Source organism: Rosa chinensis, chromosome 3 (assembly GCF_002994745.2).
Source record: "Rosa chinensis cultivar Old Blush chromosome 3, RchiOBHm-V2, whole genome shotgun sequence".
NCBI lineage: Eukaryota > Viridiplantae > Streptophyta > Magnoliopsida > Rosales > Rosaceae > Rosa > Rosa chinensis.
The window spans coordinates 44890605-44911457 of record NC_037090.1 but is presented as its reverse complement, the minus strand read 5'-3'; the positions used below and the strand labels follow the sequence as shown (position 1 = coordinate 44911457).

Genomic DNA, 20853 nt, shown 5'->3' with positions numbered 1-20853 from the left:
TGATACATTAATTTGCCACATGTCTGAGACATTTATCTTTCTTAAGGCTTAATTGTATGACCTTTCTATCACTAAAAGTGTGCATATTTGATGCACATTTAGAGCTGATATATGAAATTCAGCACAAGTGACTTCAGTATATTACTAAGACGGTGAAATAATTTGTTCTGTAAGTTGTCCCATGACTCTGCAATCAAAGCCGAGTATTGGGGATATGCCGGAGACCTTGGCGGCGGAGATTATGGGGTATATCAAAGATGTGTGTTCATCTTCAGTTTTGTTCGTTGTTTGATTAATTGCTTTTTGGGTACCCATAATCTTTAGAGAAGTTTGAGTCTTTGGATTAATTTGGTGTGAAATTTAACTGTTTGATCCTAATTTGTATTTTATAGGTTGCTGATGAAGCTTTGTAGCCCGTAATTATCTGTTCATAGAAATATCTGAATGAAACGTTTTAATTATTGTTTAGGAGTCTGTTTTTGATCTCCAAGGTGAAATTACAAAATCCAATGAACAGGAAAAATCTGGGTGTGGGATCGGGGATGGGTTCATCAAGGCCGCTCATTGCAAGAAGATTGCTGGAGGTTGCACCCGCGACAGAGGGGTACTATGCATTTTACATTTTCTCTTTTGTTTCGACTACTTTGAGTTGAAATTGGAATGATTTTGGTTGTTACAAATATGACAAACTTCACTTTGTAGTTTGGGAATCTAGGATGAGTATTAATGTTGTTTGGGAAGCTCTATAGCTCTTTTAATACTAGAGCTTTTCTACTTTTGTGTGTCTGCAAGAGTATTCTGTGGTGGTCAGAATAGAAAGAAATTTGGGTGATACGAGCATGTAATGAGATGATTTCATAGACTTAATTCCCAAGGCTAGTATTGAGAGTTTATTGTACTTGCATATGACTTCTTTGTTTTGCTTGGATTGACCTTCATGTTATTGCACCTTCGATATTAATGTTATTTTGTATTCATCATTAGTAGCCTTTGTTTTGGATGGTCAAATGATGCTGAAGCTAGTGAGATGTCATTCATATGGATGCGTAGAGTAGCTTATTACAACTCTTTTTTTTTTTTTTTAATTTCTTCGTAAGTGAGCTAGGGCATGGGGGGTCGCCCTTTTTGTTGGTTGAATTGGTGTTAATCAGTTCAAAGTTCAAACACATAAACCCAGTCCACTTGCAGCCACGTTGATCAAAATTACTAAGTTTCATGACTTGACCAGTAACTCGCCCTCATATGAGAATTTTTATTTATTTTTTATTTTTATTTTTTTGTGCCATCGCTGTATCAACATTGACGTTGGCAGAAAAGTAACCCAAATGAAAATCGCCAAAAGATAACAAAAGGATAAAATGATGGAACTGATAAAGAAGTTGTTTGCCAAGCCTAATACGCCTAATACACAATAAGATGTGCATAAGCAGAAGAAAGGATTTCGACAGACCTTTTGCATCGAAACTGTAGTAACGATAGTAATCATGAATAAATAATATGCTGCTCATTGTAAACAAAATGTACATTAACAAAACTGGATTGACCATAACTGTTAGCTAAAATTTGAAAAATTCTTTGCTCATAGAAACCAATTATTACTCTGTTTCAACCAAATGTTTCAAGCTCTTCTTCGTCGAAGTTTTTTTTTGCGGGCATGTCGTTTTTGTGTGTCCATAGTTGTTGCACCAACTACACTGTCTAGATCTTTTAATGCTTGTGCTCTTTTGGGTGCCTTTGGTTCTCACCTTGATTGGATCTTTTATAATATTACTTCAGTGCTTCGGAGTAACAATTTTTTCTTTTTCTTGCTTCCACAAGTCTAATAGTATGGTCTCTAGTCTGATGAATTCTTTGTTCAGGATGTTCGTGCCATTCTTTGTTTTCAATGCAAGAAAACACAGTTTACTTCCAAAACAATTTAAATCGCCGTAGCTGCATGATATATGATTTATTATTTGTTGATCACACTATAACAAGACATCAGTTAAGATTCACAAATGAGCCTTAAACTAATCATAATGTGTTGTTAACAAAGGAAAAGAGAAGTAAGTGACATTGTTAGTGTAAAATAAGAAGAATTGAATAATATTAATATGAAGTATGTACCTGGCAAATTTGATAGCTTCATTAGGGACGTTGTCTTCATGAACTGATATTTGTATATCAAATTTTGTAGACTTCGTCCACCTCTTCATTACTATGGATGAAGAAATCTCATTCATACGCTCATGTTTCATAACGTTAAATATATGACAACATAGAATGTCTTCACATTCAAACAGCTTACATGAATACTCCATACGAGGATTGTTTTCATCAGGATAGTAAATTGTCGTGTACTTAGTCTCTTGTTTGTTGTTATTGTAACTAGATGTAAAGTATACACGACTTAAACTAAACACCATAGTTCGAGATGTTATTAAATCACCGACCCCATCAATCTCGTTACATACATACTTAAACACGCTATTAGTAAACATAATACATGCATGATGTTCCATGTAAAAAAAAAAAGTAAGGACATAAATAGAGTTATGTGTCCTAAAATCTTTAAGTAGATGCTCAAACACGCTATCAGTGAAAATAGTACCTGCATGATGTTTCAATTTTCAAAGTGAAGAAGTAAGGACATGACTACAGTTATTGGACCTAAAATCCTCTTCCATAACCTTGTTCCTAAGCCGTAATAATGCCCTATCAAGTGCCAAGATATGCTCAAATAATTTCACACCGTTTTTCAAATAACCCTTTACATAGCTGTTCGATCGTACCCTCACATCTTTGAGTGATTCTCATACTAGCTACTAATAAGTGCCTCAGCCCATATTTGCCTCATTTCATACATCATCTTAACCCAATTCTTATTGTGGAGACCATGTGTGTTAACCATAGCATTTCAACGTTTTTTCAAAACCATCTAGAGTTACTTCATCCCACATACAATGTCTAAATTCAGAAAAGAAAAAAACACTGTTCTTACTCAGGTGCCTTCGGGCATTCTTTGTTGTGTGTCATGTACACAGACGATAAGGACAACCAGAGAGTACCACTTCAATAGCCCTTCGCATTGCTTCATCTCCATCAGTCAAGACAGCAACATGCCTTTTGTTATTTTCATAGACGATATAAAGGTCTCCAAAACCCATGTGTAAGTCTCAATCGTTTCATCCATGAGTAATGCAAAATAAAAAACTGTGGTCGATAAATGATTGTTTGAACCAACAAACAATACTAACAGCTTCTCATAAGGATTAGTTTTGTAGATACTATCAAACACCAAGACATCTCCAAAACAAGTATAATCCACTAGAGAATTAGAGTCTCTCCAAAACATATTCGCCAACCTGTTATCTTCATCTATGCTAAACTTGCTATAGAAATGCGAGTCTATGGCAAATTTACCTCTCATATATGCAAGTGCAACTTCTGCATCATCCTCGAGTAAAATTTCTCGAGCGTCTTGAATCTAACTTGTTGTACAAGTCCTTCATAATAAACCAGACATTCTTAAAGCCTCCTGATCTATCAACAATGTATTCATATGTATGACAATGCTTGATAGACACTCTCTGCATAGATGTGGCCAATGCTAAATAATGATCTTCAACTGATTTGTGTGATCGAAGAAGATGCGACTCATGTGTTTGTGCAAGCTGCTGTGTGTGGTTCGTTATGAAATTATGAAATCATCAATAATATAGGCATTAATATTTGAACGGCACCTTACTTTGAACAAGCATGGACAATTGAATCTTGTTTCTTTCTTTGGCCTACAAACTCTTTTCTTGTTACTCATGTACTCTTCTCTTCTTTTCCCTTGAGTAGAACAAACCAACCGCAATGAAGTGACTCTCCCTGTTGTGCGTATACTTAATCTCTTGTAGCCGTTTCTAACATCAAACCCCATGGCCTTTGCATAAGCTTTATAAAAGGACTTAGCTTCCTCCAAAGTCTTAAACTCCCACCCTTTAAGATCTTCTGTAGACAACTTATCATACCGAACCCCCTTATATTGCATTTCATTACAGTCACTTCCATTTATCGAACTTTGGGACACCAAACCAATATCAGATATTGAAGGTTTATTCAATCCATCCAAGCTTGAAACAAAGAAAATATTATCCAAGTATTAACAAACCATAATCTATTAACATTATGTTTGGTCTAATTTTCTAGCCCGAACCATTCTCCTAGATTAATCTACTATAACGACCTATCTAAACCAATATGCTCTTGGTGCCAACTGAGGTTCTCCACTTTCAATAACATATCAAAGATATCAAATACTACATGTAAACATAAGCACACCACACAAAAGTCTACGCTTTCATCTTAATGTAATTTATAATTTTGATTGGGAAAATTAAGTAAAAAGATGCAGTTTAGAGGAATTGATGCACTGTTAACATAGTAACTTATTTCTTCTAATTGGTATCATGATTGTCCGTCTTTCAATCCATCCATGAGAAAAAATTACATTTTAAGAACCACGAACAAGATATCATGAGATCAAAGCTAAAGGATTGTCCTTTCTTGAAGTTATGATATGTTAATTCTTGTTTAGAAATTCAGTTAAAGATAAAGCTTTTGCTGCATTAGTCATGCCTCATTTCAAAATGCAGTAAAGCTCATCCATTCAATGTATAAATATCTAAAACTGAATTACTCCATTCTAAATCTTCAAAATGTGGTAGAGGCTAGCATATACCTGGGGCCAAACTGGTAGAATAAAAAAAAAATGATGCTGAAACCTGCTTTACTTTCTAACGTTTTCATTAGGCTACTACCAATAACTTACTAAAAATGCAGTAAAGCTCATCCATCTATTACTCATCAGCTTTTCCCTTTCTGACTAATCCACTCAACAAATTCCTCACTTCTTTATGTAAATAGAAGCTGCACATCTTCTAACTCACTCAACTTGACAAATGCTGAAACCATCAAAAACCTTTTTTTTTTTTATACAAAGCAATCTATTGAACCAAGAACAATACAAAGAAAACCAGAAACACACTCCAAACCTTACATAGAAGGTGGAATACATCTGGCATCAAACAACAGAACAAAAACACAAAGCCAACAGACCAAAGAAACAAACAGCAAAATGTCCAAACAAACAAAAAGAACAAGACTAGAAGAACAACACGGAAACTCACTTGATAAATTGAAACCATCCCATTTTAAAACATAGAGAATAATATAAATCCAACTAGCAATTAATAGAGTAAAACAGAGGACCAATTAAGTCAAGATGTGCAGTTTATATTTTGTTCGTTAGTGTAAAAGGAAGGACCATGTGCATTTTATATTTACATAAAAGGAGAAGACGAACAAACAAAAAAACCCTAAACCCATCATCTAAATGATAATGGTGCAACCTACCACTATAAAGTCTTATAATCGTAGCTTATAATCACGTTTATATTAGGGCCATGTCTCTTAGTTTCATCTGTAAGGCACTGCAATCAAGAAAAGTAACTAATTCACAAGAAACCTCAACTTCCCTAAAACCAGCGATTAAAGGATTCTACGTACCTGAGTATTGATTGAAACTTCTAGTTGTAGTACTGGTCGTAATTATCTGCCTAAACAATGAAACCAGGATGATATTAACGGCCTTTGCATCTAAAACCAGATATTCAAGCTTCAAGTTTAGCTTCCACTTTTCTCTGTTCTTCGGCCTTGGCACATCGTCCTTCCTCTTTTCTTCGTCTTCTATATTTCAATTTAGGGTTTTCTGAGAGTCTCAAAATGTAATGGAGATATGTAATTTAAAAATTTGAAAAGAAAAAAAAAATTCATAGGTTAACGGGTAAGCAGGTTACCATCATCGAATATTCTAGACTGTTAGATATATTCACATTTTAATTATATCCAACGGCCAAAAATATTCAACAAACTTGATGGATGCCGTACATTAACGTATACTAGAATTTTCCATATTCAATATAGACTTTTAGCAGTCCATGAAAGTCTTGGGGTATTCATTTAGGATATTTAAAGACTTCATGAATTCCACGAAAATCTAGGGATATTTAGGGGGTGTATTGTATATGGAATTAGTGGAACTTTTTAAGAAATCTATGCAATTTAAAAGTCTGGGTGTATTCAATATAGACTTTCAGCAGTCCATGAAAGTCTTGGGGTATTCAATTAGGATTTTTAAAGATTTTATGAATTCCACCAAAATCTAGGGGTATTCATTTAAGACTTTTAAAAATGAATAAAAGTTCAGAGGTATTCAAAATTTCATTCATACTTATGGAATTAGAAAATCAAGGATAATCATGGACTTTGTAGTGTTAACTATACATATCAAATTCCAATAATTTTCTAGCCACCAGACCAAAAATTTGAAAAAGTCTATTAAAGTTTTCTCTCTACGCGCAAAGAGGTTGGTTATTTATATCTCTCTTTCTTGTTTCTTCTTATCTTTTCTCTAATCTTTCATGATATTAATATTTTTTGATACCCAACATATTCATTGTAGAATGTGATTTTTTTTTTTTCTTTTTTGTTCAATTGTGATACTTGGAACCCTAATAACAATAAAAAATGATTTATGAAACCCTAAGACCAAATATTGTGGTCTACCCCTAAAACCTTGAATAGTGCTGCTATGAAATACTGGGTTTTGTCTTATTAATTATTCTCATCGATTTGAATTTATATCATGGTTCAAAGAAAGCTTGAACAATTGAATTTCGATTGATTGATTATAGATCAAGATATTGATCAATATTTTTTATGATATATGTTAATAGGTGAAAAAAAATTGATGAGAATAATTAACCATAAACATCAAGTGATCTATATTGCATCTTTAAGTTGATTGGGAGATTACAAATGAGAACAAACTAGCTAGACAGAGTAATAATCATTCATTTGAGTCAAGTTCTACTAGAAGATACTTGACCATTGAAGAGGCAACGAGTTATTATCTTGCTTCGCATTTGGACTGCATTGATTGTGTTTTTTGTTTTTTATTTTTATATATTAGAACATCTATAGAAGTCATTCATAATAAAGTATATGGATTTTAAAGAATCAATAAAAAGTTTGTTGCTAAAATCAATGGTTTTAAGAAATCAATAGCAGTCTATCAATTTTTTAAAGAGTCTGTGGACTTTTCAAAAAGGGAAAATTTTGGTAAATGTACTTGAAGTTTGGCCCACTATTAATTTTTGTACATGAAGTTCTAAAATATAAACTTTGGTACTTCAAATTGCAAACCCGACCCAGTATATGTACACGACCTCAATGGTGTCGTTAGTTTGTGTGACGCGTGTCATATTTTGAGGGGTAAAACTAGGGCTGTCACTTGGTCAGTTTGAATCGGTTTTAGGTATTACCAACTTCAAAACCAAAGATTTCGGTTTCAAAATTGAGCTACCAATTACCAACCAAAATTTTGGGTTTTTAATCATATCTACCAAATTCGGTATTTCGATTTTCGGTATTACCAACTTTAGGACAACTAATTTTTTGAAATAAAAATTAGAATGAACAAAACTAGGTTTTTCAATTTTATAGTCGTAAACTTTGTATCCATGTACTAATTATAGTTTTCTTTTGTATAAATGACATCAAGTTTTAGCTATTTTCAATAAAACTAGGTTTATGTAACAATCTGTGACTAGGTTACTTAAAATACATGTACTATTAATGTAGTACATATAGTAAAATTCATACTATTATGAAAATTTATATGTTTATTTCTTAATATACACATATGTGTATTGAAAACCATAGTATATAAAGCTAATATAAGATAATCGGTAGATTCGGTATTTACCAAAACCAAACCAACTTTTTCGATAATTTTCGATTTCGGTTTTATCAGTCTCGATTACCAAAAAATTGGTTTACCAAACTTAAAACATCGCTTGGTATTCGGTCGGTTTGATAATTACCAAACCAAGTGACAACCTAGGTAAAACGGTCTCTCTCTCTCTCTCTCTCACTTCGCTTCTTTGGTTTGCCTCTTAAATCCCAAGCCCTTTTGCTCATAACCACCACCATTGCCGTCGATGCCTCCACCCCCAACCTCACCACCTGTCCCTACCACACCGACTTGACCCTCTTCTTCTTGATTTAGTCTTGCTCCTTCCTCGGCGGCTGCTCTTTCCACCTCTAGCTCTTCTACCATGCCTTCTACTCTCCCCCACCTTCTTCTTCGTCTCCTTCTTTCCACCTCAACATCAATTCTTCTGTACGGGCACGAGCGATTGAGCTGACCTCGATTGCCAGAGAAGTGGATGAAGAATGGAGGCTTTGAATTAGGGCGAGAGGGAGCCAGACGTTGCAGTACGGTCTCTATGAGTTTTGAATCAGATCACCGCCAAGGAAAAAACCCGATCAATTGGGCAGTAGTGGAGGACGTTGAGGTTGGCCCCAGTGTAATAAGGAACACTCGTCGCTGTCGAAGGACCCGAGGAGGGACGGCAAAACTGGTGGCAGATTTTGGGTCCTGGACCAAAGGTGATTGGTAGTGAGGATGGGGTTGAGTTTGGTAGGTGTGGATTTGGAAGGTGGAGGAGATGTGGTGGTTGTTGCTATGGAAGAGAGGGGATGGGTTTGGAAGGTGGATGAGATATGGTGGTCGTGGACATGGAGGAGAGAATAGGGACGGGTCTGTGTACATAGAGAGAGAGAGAGAGAGAGAGAGAGAGAGAGAGAGAGTCAGAGAGTCTGTGAGAGTGAGAGATTGAGGAAACTGAAAGTACTAAATTACCATTTGACAAATGAATAATGACATAAGGGTTAACACCGTTATTGACGTCGTGTACATATATTAGGTCGGGCTTGCAATTTGATGTATTAAAGTTTATGTTTTGGAACTTCATGTACAGAAATTAATAGTGGGCCAAGCTTCAAGTAATATTTCTAAAATTATCTCTTTAAAAAAAATTTGCACAAATCTAAATACAATACACCCTCCTTAATTAGGATTTTTTTAAATGAAGTACAGAGGTATTCAAAATATCATTCATACTTATGGAATTAGAAAATCATGGATAATTATAGACTTTGTAGCGTTAAATATACATACCAAACTCCAATAATTTTTCAGCCGCCAGACCAAAGATTTGAAAAATTCTATCAAAGTTTTTCTTTCTGCACGCGGAGAGGTTGGTTCTCCATCATCTTTTTTTTTTATTATTATCTTTTCTTTAGTCTTTTATGATATCAATATTTTTTGATACCCAATATGTTCATTCTAGTTACTTGAATGTGATTTTTGTTTTGTTTTTCAATAGTGATACTTGGAACCCTAATAGCAATAAAAATGATTTATGAAACCTTAAAACCCAAATATTGTGGTTTGCCCCTAAAACCTTGAATAGTGTTGCTATGAAATATTGAATTTTATTACATATTCTTATCGATTAGAACTTATACTATGGTTCAAAGAAAACTTGAACAATTGAATTTTAATTGATTGATTATAGTTCAAGACATTGATCAATATTGTTATGATATATGTTAATAAGCGAAAATAAAATTAATGAGAGTAAATAACCATAAACATCTATTGATCGATATTGTATCTTTATGTTGATTAGGAGATTAGGAATGAGAACAAACTAGCTAGACAGAGTAATAATCATTCATTTGAGTCAATTTTTACTAGAAGATATTTGACCATTGAAATGGCAACAAGTTTTATCTTGTTTTGCGTTTGGGCTACATTGGTTTTGTTTTTTGTTTTTATTTTTATATGTGCTATGAAATTTATAAAAGTCATTCATAATAAAGTATATAGATTTTCATGAATCAATAAAAAGTTTGTTGCTAAAATCAATGATTTTGAGAAATCAATAGTAGTCTATCAACTTTTTAAAGAGTCTGTGGACTTTTTAAGAAGTCTGTCATTTAAAAAAAGTCTGCCCAAATCTAAATACAATACCACCCCCTAAAGAATCAATGGTTAGAATCATTGAATTAGATCATATACTAGTGTAAAATAGTAAAAATCCTCAAATTCTTAAAGTAAGGACGTCCTCTCTAGAACGGGCCTCTAGAACGGCCTCTAATTAATAAGAACAGATTTTCTAATTCAAGTGGTGTTTTGCGATCTATTTGTTCTAATCTTCTACAATCACGTTTCAAGTCTCGTAAACAAAAGTAACGTCTCGCGTAGTACTATCAATAAATCTCGTAACACACACCTAAACAAAAATCTATAGGGGTGGCCCTAGATGTACATTCCAATATATGATCTGATACTTGTAACAGTTCAATCCACATACATTCTCCTTTTGTTAGTCATCTTGTTTACTCATGATCTTCATACCAAAAACCCGATAATATCATTTTATCAATACTTTTTGTTGAAAGGGCTTACTTTCCCTCAATGTGCACTTACAGGCCTACTATAATCATAGTTCCGAAACCTGTTTTGGGCTGACCATAGATCTTGAATGCCTCATGACCAAAGGTAGAGGTATCCCTTTATCAACTCTTAGGTACTACTACATTGAGAATAGAAGCTCTTTGACCAAAGGTAGTTCTTTGCATCCATTTTTCTTTTTCCTTAGGTTTTCCCACCTCTATAGGTTTGAAGGTCAGTGATGCTTCCTCCGCCCTCCATAGGTGGTTTTTTCTTGGGTTTGTCCAAATCTGAAGTTTGATACATCCTTTTCCCTTGCTTTTCTTATTTTCTTCTTCTTTCTCTTTATTCCCTTTTGGTCTTTTCTTTGATGTGTCCGCTTCAGTCCAATCTTTCAATTTTCAGGTCCAGTTTTTCTCTCAGATCTATTTCATTCTTTGATCTCATCATTTTCAATAACTTTTTTCACATGCCTTGCACTGCGGTTCAATGGTTTAAGCGGGGTTCCCCTCTAGGACATATGAGTCAACACCCGTCAGTGCAACATCAGATTATCTACCCTTTGGGTAACTGTCCTTTAGATTTCTGTGGATTATGTTATGTTTTCTTTTACTCTTATTTATTTGTGGATTATGTTATGTCCTACTCTTGGTTTTTTTTCCAGCTCCTTTTGGTGGCGAAAGATGTTCTTCATTGTGGACGCGATTTGTGATTGGTATTTAGTCTCTGGAACTAGACTCTTTGTTATTCTTTATTCAGAATTGTCATTGACAGGTGACCCCTTAAGCTCATCGAATCTGGTTTGAAGATAAGTTCATGTGAAATTTCATCGCAGTGGCACCATCTTCTTTTGTCTGGTTTGTGGCTTAGGTTGTGTTTATTTGAGCCTTGTGGTCCCTTTTTTTTTTTTGATAAAGAAAGAAAAATTATAAAGAACCAATAGAGTCAAAGAGAAAAACTTGATTTGCGGAGAGAGGAAGAGAATCAATCCAAACTTGGGGAGGAGAACCATGACCATTATGAGCAATTGCATTTGCGAGGAAGTTGGCTTCTCTTTTGACATGTTTAAAAGATGAGATTTGCAGCTGAGCAGCTACGATTTCAACGTCCTTAATCAGAGTTAAAAGCTTCCAAGGAATTTGGAATCACCTTCAACTTCTAGATTGAAAAAACCATGCAACACAGCAACATGCATGCTAGCTCTAAGAGCTAAAATTTTAGCTAAAACAATCTCTGTATTTCCTAGACTTTTAGAAGCAGCTAGAACTAGATTTTCTTCAAAATCACAAAAGACAAAACCTCATGCACTAGAAGAATTGTTAACAACAGAACCACCAAAATTTAGTTTTGAATGGTCCTTGTCTGGAGGATACCATTTAATAAGATAAGAAGGATGGACTTTAGTAGGGGGTTTAGGGTTCAAATTAGAGAAACTTGTGAAGATGTTAAAAGCAGCATAAAAAGTTTGTAAAGGAGTACTATGTAGTTTGGGTCCTTTGTAGTCCTTGTTGTTTGGGAAAAATCCTCCAAACAGTGTCTGAACTTTTCCGGACTATTAACTTTCATACCTATATTTTAAAAAATATCAAAATGGTACCTCATGATTTAAGCTCGACCCAATATTGGTAACTAGCAACAGTAAAAACGTTAACTCCATTAATTTTTCAAGGATATTTTTGTCCGTTCAGTATTCATCCCAATACTACACTCCAAATCCGCTATAGCACAATTTGGTTGGCTATCAACCCGGGTTCGACTCCCGGCAACGGAGCTGTTTTTTTTTTTTTTTTTTTGTTCTTTTCCTTCCCTTCTTTCCTGTCCTAGTTGAAATCAACATCATCACCAATCCTCCAAACCCATTAACGGCCATGGCGGTGATGGCGCCCAAAACCCTCTCCTGCTTCCTTTCTCCTTTCACTTTGACACTCCTCAACACCAACTTCCACAACAAACCAGGCAACAACAAACAAGGGCTGCAGCCCTTTTACAGATGGAGAAACAAAAACACTTCAAATCCACAGGAGAAGAAGTGAATAAGCCAGAAGAAGGAAGGCTTGAGGTGACTAGCCCAACACTGCACTAGTTTAGTCACTTAGACATGGATAGTTTATTACTCCAATCAACTGTGAGTTTATCACCTTGTAGGCTTCACCAACTGTGCATTCAAATGGTGATAATTAAAGTACTGTAGTTTCAGCCAATGAACATGACGTACACAAATTAGTATATCAATTTAAAACCCTATCAATATAGTAAGAATAAGTAGGGATCGTTCTCAACTGGGGACTAGGGCCTAATTAATTCCTGAAAAATGAAACGTTAGCAAAACAAATTAAAGAGAATATATACATAATATTTACGAAAAATACAAGAGGGGATTTAAGATTTTATTTAATTTAACAACTAAGTATTATACACATGTGACACATCAAAACAAAGAATCAAGTACAATTTATATGAATGGAACGAATTTAGATGTAATTAACTACTACTAACACATTGGCAAGGTTTCAAACATCAAATCATGAATCAAAATATATCCAAGCATAGAATCAATCAAGAACAAAGATGAACGCATACAAAGTTCTTTTTACTTCCCTTAATTAAATTAACTAGATGAACGCACCATACTTAACCCAATTAATCATGCAATGACTAGTGGTAGCTAATCACTAACAAAAACACTCTTAACGCAGTAAACACATTGAAAGTTTGATCAATTCAAGGTAAGAACACAAGTTAGAACGCTAATCAAGCATGCAAGACTCATTGCTAATTTACCTAAGTAATTTTAGGTTTTCCACCGAAATTATTAAAGCCTAGAATGCTAGCACCTTAATATGGATTCAATTATATGTTCGTCAACCTAAGTATGCATTCAAAGATCAATTAACACATAACAATTGGGATTGAAGCTCGAAATTAACAATTATGCAAGAACACATTGAAATCGCAACTTTTTAATTTGAAAAACCTAAAACATGCTTCCTAGTATTCGAAAACTACATATCTAAAATCAATTTTTCATCAACACAAGAAATCGCAAATCAAAGAACCAAAACAGAAAATAAAATCGCAATTTCCATAAAACCCGAAATAATATTCTTATACAAAACCGAAAACATAGAGATGTGTTCATGGTTACACTTTTTGATCTTCAAGAACGCAAGAAGCTTCAAAAGGTGGTGGAATGGATGAGAGCTACGGCAAGGATGCTTGAATGGATGAAGGGATACTTCACGATCTTGAACTTTAGATTCCTTTGAAGTTGTCGAAACCTTGGAAGAGAAAGGGGAGTGTTTGTGTATTTGATTCTGAATTTTGTGGTGTGTAGAATGTCTTCACAAACCTCCTTTATATAGTGAACGGAAAGGGCTAGGGTTCCCTTGAATTTCTCTTGAATTGCATCACTTCGGCCAATAGAAAAATAGAATAAGGAGTGGAGAGCAACTAACCTTCAATTGCCGAGTTCTTCCATGTATGTAGACTCAATTTCCGCCTCCTTTGTATGTAGAGTCATAAATTGTTAATGCTCAAGTCCGGCGGTAGCCGATTCCTTGCTTAACGCGGGTCCGGTGGGCGGACCGCTACTCCTAGGATTAGGTGATTCCTGTTAGCTGCAACACGATAGACAGGGCGTCAGAGGGAGACCGCGTTGGGCGGTCTTCACTTCTCCGATGCCTAAGTCAGTCACTGTATATGCGCAGCATAACAATAAATGAGTAGTAATTGCGTAATTAATGAGGAGAGAGGAGAGAACCTTTTATAGGTGAGGAAGAGGTTGATCTTCTTCTTGTTTCCGATGTGGGACTGATGTGCTTCGATTCCCAGCGTCAGGAGCTTCTGATGCTATCTTGACGCGGCGCGGTGATCTGGAGGCGATCTGGGGCTCGAGCGGTAGCCCGCCTGGCCGTGACTTCGCAGGTCATCCCCTTGGTGAGAGTCGGTACCTCTGGCGGTACAATGAGCGTGGCTCATTATAGCTAATTATGCTCGTTCTAGCACATGTAGGTACATAAATCAATACTCATTCCTCTATTTTCTCTCATAAAATCCCAAGAAAATCAAAAAATAATCCCATAATATTCTTTGCCGAAAATCCTTGAATATCTTCTTTATATGTCACGGCAAGAGCAAGTAGAATGGGCTAATGACTCCTCCAAAACGTCAAGAAGGATCTAGAAACTCATGTGACTCACATGCTTCAAACTTCGGGCCAAACTCTCCCAAAATGGGCCAATTCGAAATTATTCTTTAACATTGCCGAAATTCTTCTTTATTCTAGAACAATCTTAAACTATCTTGAGTCATCTTCAAGACACAACATCTCCTAGTCTTACCAGATCTCCTAGCAGCATCAGGTCTCCTAGTCCAACCGGGACTCTGTCATTTCTTCATTTCCGAACATCATTTTTCCAAGCTCACTCCTAGTTGCATTAGGATTCCTACTTCAACTGGGATTCCTTCTCCTGGTAGAACTGGGAAAACTTCATTTCTCCATTTCTTATCATTTCTGCGCAAATAACTCTGTCTTCCATTTCCAAACTCAAAACTACCTAAAAACACAAAACAAGTAAGAAATGATATTGTTAAGAGAATAACTAAGCAAAATGTAGTGAGAAAAGTACTAAAAATATAGTAGAATTTAGTCTCAACAGAACATGCACAAAGAAATCCTTCATTTTTGCTAAAGAAAGGCCATGATTGAGAGCCTGTCAAATATGGTTATACAACACAACCTTGGACAAGCCCTTGAAGCTTTCGACCGCCATCGTTTGCCCGCGGTTCCGACGACCCGCTTCGGCGATCGATTGGTTCAAGACGCTCGGAGGAAGTTTAACATCTTTCACATGCTTTGAAATCCTTCATGGTGATTAACCTAAAAACTCAACCAGGAAAGAAGAGGCCCGACTAAGAATTTGGGGATGGAAGACAGAGAACCTTGAAATTGTAGCTAACCCAGAAGAATAAGCCAACACCACCCCAATCAAACCCACTGAGAAAGATCATTCTGGTGGCCTCAATTGCTGCCGGAATCCAATTCGGATGGGCCACAGTGATCGCTGCACCTCCCGCTTCGGCCAACCCCGTCCCTTTATTGCCGCCGACACCTCTCTCGTCGCCGTCACTGTCTTTCTTGCTAGGTCACCTCTTCAGCGAGTCCCTTGAAAAACCCACCAAACCACACACCATCGCTGTCTTTGTCGTCGAGCTGGCGGACATCTCCGGCTCCGACACTAAGAAGGGACAAAATTAAGGTTCTTGAGATCAATTTGGGGTTAAAGGACTAGGGTTCAAGTGAAGGGATGAGAATACCCTTAAAAAGTTAATGGAGTTCAACGTTTTTACTGTTGCTAGGTACAAGTATTGGGTCTCGCTTAAATCGTCAGGTACAATTTTGATATTTTTTAAAATATAAGTATGAAAGTTAATAGTCTGAAAAAATTCAGACAATGTTTGGACGATTTTTACTAATGTTTAATATAAGTTTTCAGTTTCTATGCAAGCTGCAGAAATAAAAAAAATAAAAAGGAAAAGAAGGTAATAAAACAAAAAACTAAATCTATACAAAGATTCTGATCCTTATCACCCACCGGCAACTCCAAATACATGCAGCCAATATAAGCTCATTCAGATCTTTAACAATTATTAAATTACTGATTGTATTGCATCTAAGCTAGTTAGCACTGAACACTAGTTGGTCAGATGTGGCACTGAACAACCGGGGATCAAAATCCCAAATTCTCATTTCTTCTACAAAGCAATCAATTTTAACTGAAAATCTACTTTAGAATGGGAGTCTGGGCTAACTGTTGAAGTTGATGAACAACATGAGACATTCTGGGGCGCATTGATGGCACATGCTGTGTACAAGCATAAACAAGGTCGACCACTTTCTGAATCACACTGCCCTCTGGAATATCAGAAGAAAAAGCAGTTATGTGCGGATCCAGGAGATCTGGGTATCGATGAGCTTGCACAAGAGGTGTTGCCCACTCAAAAATACTCTGCCAACCGACCGAATCAACAGCCTGTGCAGGCCTACGTCCACTTACAATTTCAAGCAGTAGCACACCAAAACTATAAACGTCACTCTTTGTTGTAAGCTCATTTCTGTACACAAACTCTGGGGCCAGGTATCCATATGTGCCACCAGCCATCACTGTCCTCTCATGCATCACTTCATATGGCACAAACTTTGAAAGACCAACCCCCATCAGATGGGCTCCAAAATCTTCATCAAGAAGTACATTACTAGCACGGATATCACGATGCACAACATGGGGTTTAACCTTGTCATGCAGGAACCTGTTGTAAAATAAAAAAACACCAGTTAAACAGAAAACAGTTTGCACGATTCCATCGTAGCCAGACAGTAATCCAGACAGTCTCATAGGCTAAAGCATCATAAGAATTATCAAGGACAAGAAGTAATGATGGAATCTCTGTTACAATCTTAACAATGGTGTTGAACAAGAGGATCTTCCCTATCAGTTTACTCATGAATTTTCCAAATTGGGCAAGTTCCTCAAAATATCGATTGTTTTGCTTTCACAATGCCTTTATCGTAAAACTTTCAACAGCAAATCAAGTTTTTTTTTCTTTTTTTTTACCCACTTCAGGTTATATTGTTAAAAAAAAAAAGTTTTTGCTCTGTAAGAACACTAGGTTTAAGCTCGATGACTAAAAGGATTATGGTACCAAGCAATGCTCCTTTTCCCCAAAAGTTTTTTTTTTTTTTTTTATGAATACATAGAGAGAGAGGGAGAGAGAGAGAGAGAGAGAGAGAGAGAGAGAGAGCTGAGGGCATAATCGGATCCCAAGTATCGGATTTTACTGATTTGGTCCTTTTTTTGGACACCTTCTCAGCCTAACAGCATGTGTTTACATGCTCTGTTAATAGGAAAATATAAAAATGCGGGTGGGTGAGCCTGATACTAGAGCGGTAGGTAAAACCGCCAATAGGATATTAGGAGTCCCTCCCTCCCACTACAATTGTTTACACATTTTCAATGACCAAATAATCATGGATTTGGCTGCTTTTTTGTAAACATAATTCTTGCATAGGAATTTAAAGAATCAATGGTTGAAATTGTTGAATCAAGTTGCATGTGAAAAGATGCATTCTAATGAATAGCATCCTTGTACATTTCAACTGGTGTTCACTTTGGTCGAGAAATTGGATCATGGCCAACAGAAATGATGATCACATGATTATTGATATAAATTTCACAAAACAGAAACCCTTTAATATAAAAGGGGATATGTAAGTAAAACACTATATTCTGGAAAAAGAACAAAAAAAACTGCAAACACAATGAAGCAAGAAGATGCTAAATGTCAGAGTATGATGAATGGCAAACAGAGAAGCCAAATAAGATTTTCAGACAACTGTAGCAAAAATACGAATCACTCGCAAGAAAATGGTGCCATCTATAGAGACTACGGGATTCCAGTGTTCATGTGAACAATGACAATACCACCTTGGCAAAATTAACTAATCATGAGAATGCCTTTAAATTAGATATAAAACCAATAAAAGATGATACTGAATGCACTCAGATACTTAAATGTCCATATTCGAAAAGAGAAAAAGTAATATGTAACTTACGCAATTCCTTGAGCAAGAGTTGTCGCAATTTTCATTCTCATCACCCAATCTAAGCTTCGACCACCCCTTGGTATGTGGTGTAGCCATCTATCTAAGGGACCATTAACTATGAACTCATAAACAATGTAACGGTCACCATGATCATAACAGCAGCCTTTCACTGCCACCAAATTTGGATGATGAAGCTTTGCAACCCTTCCAACTTCAGAATAAAACTCCTTTTTCCTTTGAAAACTAGACTTCTTCAATCTTTTCACCGCTACCCTTGAACCATCAGGTAGAAGCCCACCATATGTACCTCCTGTCTTGGCATCTCCCAAGAGACGGTTTCCTTCACTAAAATTCTTTGTAATAGACCGAAGTTCCTCTTTCATGAACACTTTCCACGATGGAGGGACTAATGCAGTAGCTGCTGGATTAGATAATTTGCGGGAACGTCTGCGCTTCTTGCTCCGCTTGTTTGCAAGAAGCCAAATCACTACAGCTAATGTCGTGAAGAGGATCAACCCACTTACAACTCCAAGGATAATGAGATATTCTCTGTGGCAATGCATGTGGAAACATCTGTTCCCTGAAAAAAACAGGAGCAATGTACTAATAAGTTTATTAGGAATTGTAAGATTGAAGCTTACCATGATTTGGTTGTGACATTTACCTAAATCAGCCATGCATATAAAAGCATGAGACATGTGGCACCTCTCAATCAAGAGTGATCCATTAGTCACCAATACACAAACATCGACAGAACTTTTGGTGTGACAAGACAAATTACTGCAAACGGATTGAAGGGGTTTTCCAGGAAAGAGAGATACATTCCAGTATGAACTGTTATCAGACCAACTCCAACCAATACCAGCGGTAGAGTTGAGACCTCTTCCTCCAACCCAACAGCCACTGATGGTTTCAACACATAGGCTTTGAGCAAAGATCAGTTCTTGAGATGTAGCGAGTGCTGCTAACTGTCCATTATAACTTTTACAATGGGTCTCTGACTCGTTCCATGATTTGGGGCTTCTAATATAAGCAAAGCACTTCCGCTTATTAGGGCCAAGAATCCAACCCTTGGGGCATGGTTCTGTTCAGAGATTAACAATTAAAGTTAATAGCTTGATTATGAACTGATATACTTAATTGAAGAATTTCAGTCCCCCACAAAAAAAAAAAAAAGATACATTACCCAAAAAATAATAATTCTTTGGTGACAAAAACTATAGCATTTCGGCACAACTGAAGTTATCAGCGCCATATCAAAAACGATGTCAACTAATGCAGCTATTGAGGGAACATGTCTACATTACAATACTTTCACAGCTTTAAATAAAAGTATACTATCAGTTTTAAAAGCATCATGGGAATTCTAATATGGAGGCTATTTTTGTGCATCCTCTAATACCGACAATAGCTCGGTTGATTTCCTTTATCATAAGAATCCTATATATCAGAACAGCATGTTTTCTGCCATCACAGACCTCAGCTGTCACAGTTCCAAGTGTTCTATATAGGTTCGTCAAAAACCTCAACATCTCTTGATCTCAGTTCTTGCTGATGTTTGAGGAAACAACAAGACTGTATCAGAAGAGATGTTTTTCATCATTGAAAAAAAAATCAAACATTTTCAATTACTAGGATTATAAATGTCTGCAAAGCTTTTGTCTCTGTGATCCAATCACAATTCTTGAGCATGAGAAAACTCGAATCTTTTCCAAGACAAGGACAAAGGACAAAGGAATCGCTTTATATATAAGTCTTGCCTAGTTTCTACTGAAGTTAACAAGTGATTGCTAGCAGCAATTAGGATCCAAATAAAACAAACTTCAAAATTTAAAATTTGAATAGGGTTAGTCACACCTTTACTTTCTTCAGTTCGAGAATCCACCAAATCAGTATGACCCTAAAGAACAAGAGTGTAGTGTAGCTTCAGTAACTGGATCCCGAATCTGAAGTTAAAGGAAAATGAAACAAAATCAAAATGTATGCACTGCACCTTATCTGAAACACACGAACCGCAAACAATCAGAAGCAAAACCAATTGCAGCTTTCCTTCCATCAGAACCATCTGTAGGGTATACCCTACAAACAAGTAAGAAATTGAAGCCCCTGTAGATCTAAAACCCTAAATATCTCAGAGCAAGACAAGGCAGACCTTGTGTTTGAATGAAGAGAAAAGCAAGAAGTGAAATTGTGGCCACACGTTTGCTCAAAGCTCTCTAAGTAAGAAGTGGGTCAGGTTTGTCATTCATTTTGGGTCCCAAACTCCCAACAGTAACGACTATTTTGCTTACAGTTGCTCCTCCTCACTGACACCCATTCACCAACCAAACAGAGGCTAATTATTTCTCAGAGGCAAACAAGGCGACGCGAAACAGCGGTCAGCTGATATTCACAGCTCTTCAAGAAAGAGAGTGAAGGAGCGTCTTCAGCCTCGCTGCTTGTGCTCCTGGATAGTTAATACGACTTTGGATAATTGGGTTCCAACCCCCAAAGAGCAAGTTCACCCATAGTAAAAAAATGTCAAGGTCAAAAAGTCAAGGCGTCCACCAGTCAAGTAACTGTTTACTGTCACTGGACATGAGTTTCCACCTTTTTTTTTTTCTTGACCAGTCAAGACTGTTCATTTTTTACTGTTCATTGATTTTTTCTTACATACATAAAAAACTAAGAATAAGTACAATACAACGTTATTTAGTTGTTGTACGAGAAATTTGGTCTCTAATCGATTTTTATTTTCAAAACAAACGTTATTTAGGTAGGGGTCTTGAAAATTAACTTTTTATTCGTTTAGAATTTGGGAAAACTTCTTTCATGAAAGTTGTAGAGCTCGTCGATACGATCTCGTGCATATATGGAACGCAATATTCGGAGTTCATATGAATTTATTATGAATTTTTAAAATCTGAAAATTTTCTAT

The 20853-nt window shown here is 36.2% G+C and overlaps 1 protein-coding gene across 1 annotated transcript; it reads right to left on the bottom strand.

Annotated features, from left to right (window-relative positions):
* Nucleotides 1–15875: 15875 nt before the first annotated feature.
* Nucleotides 15876–20370, bottom strand: LOC112193260 (C-type lectin receptor-like tyrosine-protein kinase At1g52310). Its single transcript, XM_024333332.2, has 5 exons — nt 19930–20370; nt 19794–19836; nt 18601–19020; nt 17946–18516; nt 15876–16642 (listed from the first exon to the last, which is right to left on the bottom strand). Exons 1-5 carry the CDS (start codon nt 19999–20001, stop codon nt 16117–16119), a joined length of 1632 nt encoding a protein of 543 aa, XP_024189100.1. The 5' UTR covers nt 20002–20370; the 3' UTR covers nt 15876–16116.
* Nucleotides 20371–20853: the final 483 nt, after the last annotated feature.

Coding starts and splice junctions, on each gene's coding strand:
- LOC112193260 (XM_024333332.2), bottom strand. CDS start 20,001: ATGGTTCTGATGGAAGGAAAGCTGCAATTGGTTTTGCTTCTGATTGTT. Junction 18,517..18,600: donor TATATGCATGGCTGATTTAG/GTAAATGTCACA, acceptor TGTTTTTTTCAG/GGAACAGATGTTTCCACATG. Junction 16,643..17,945: donor ACTCTTGCTCAAGGAATTGC/GTAAGTTACATA, acceptor ATTTTACAACAG/GTTCCTGCATGACAAGGTTA.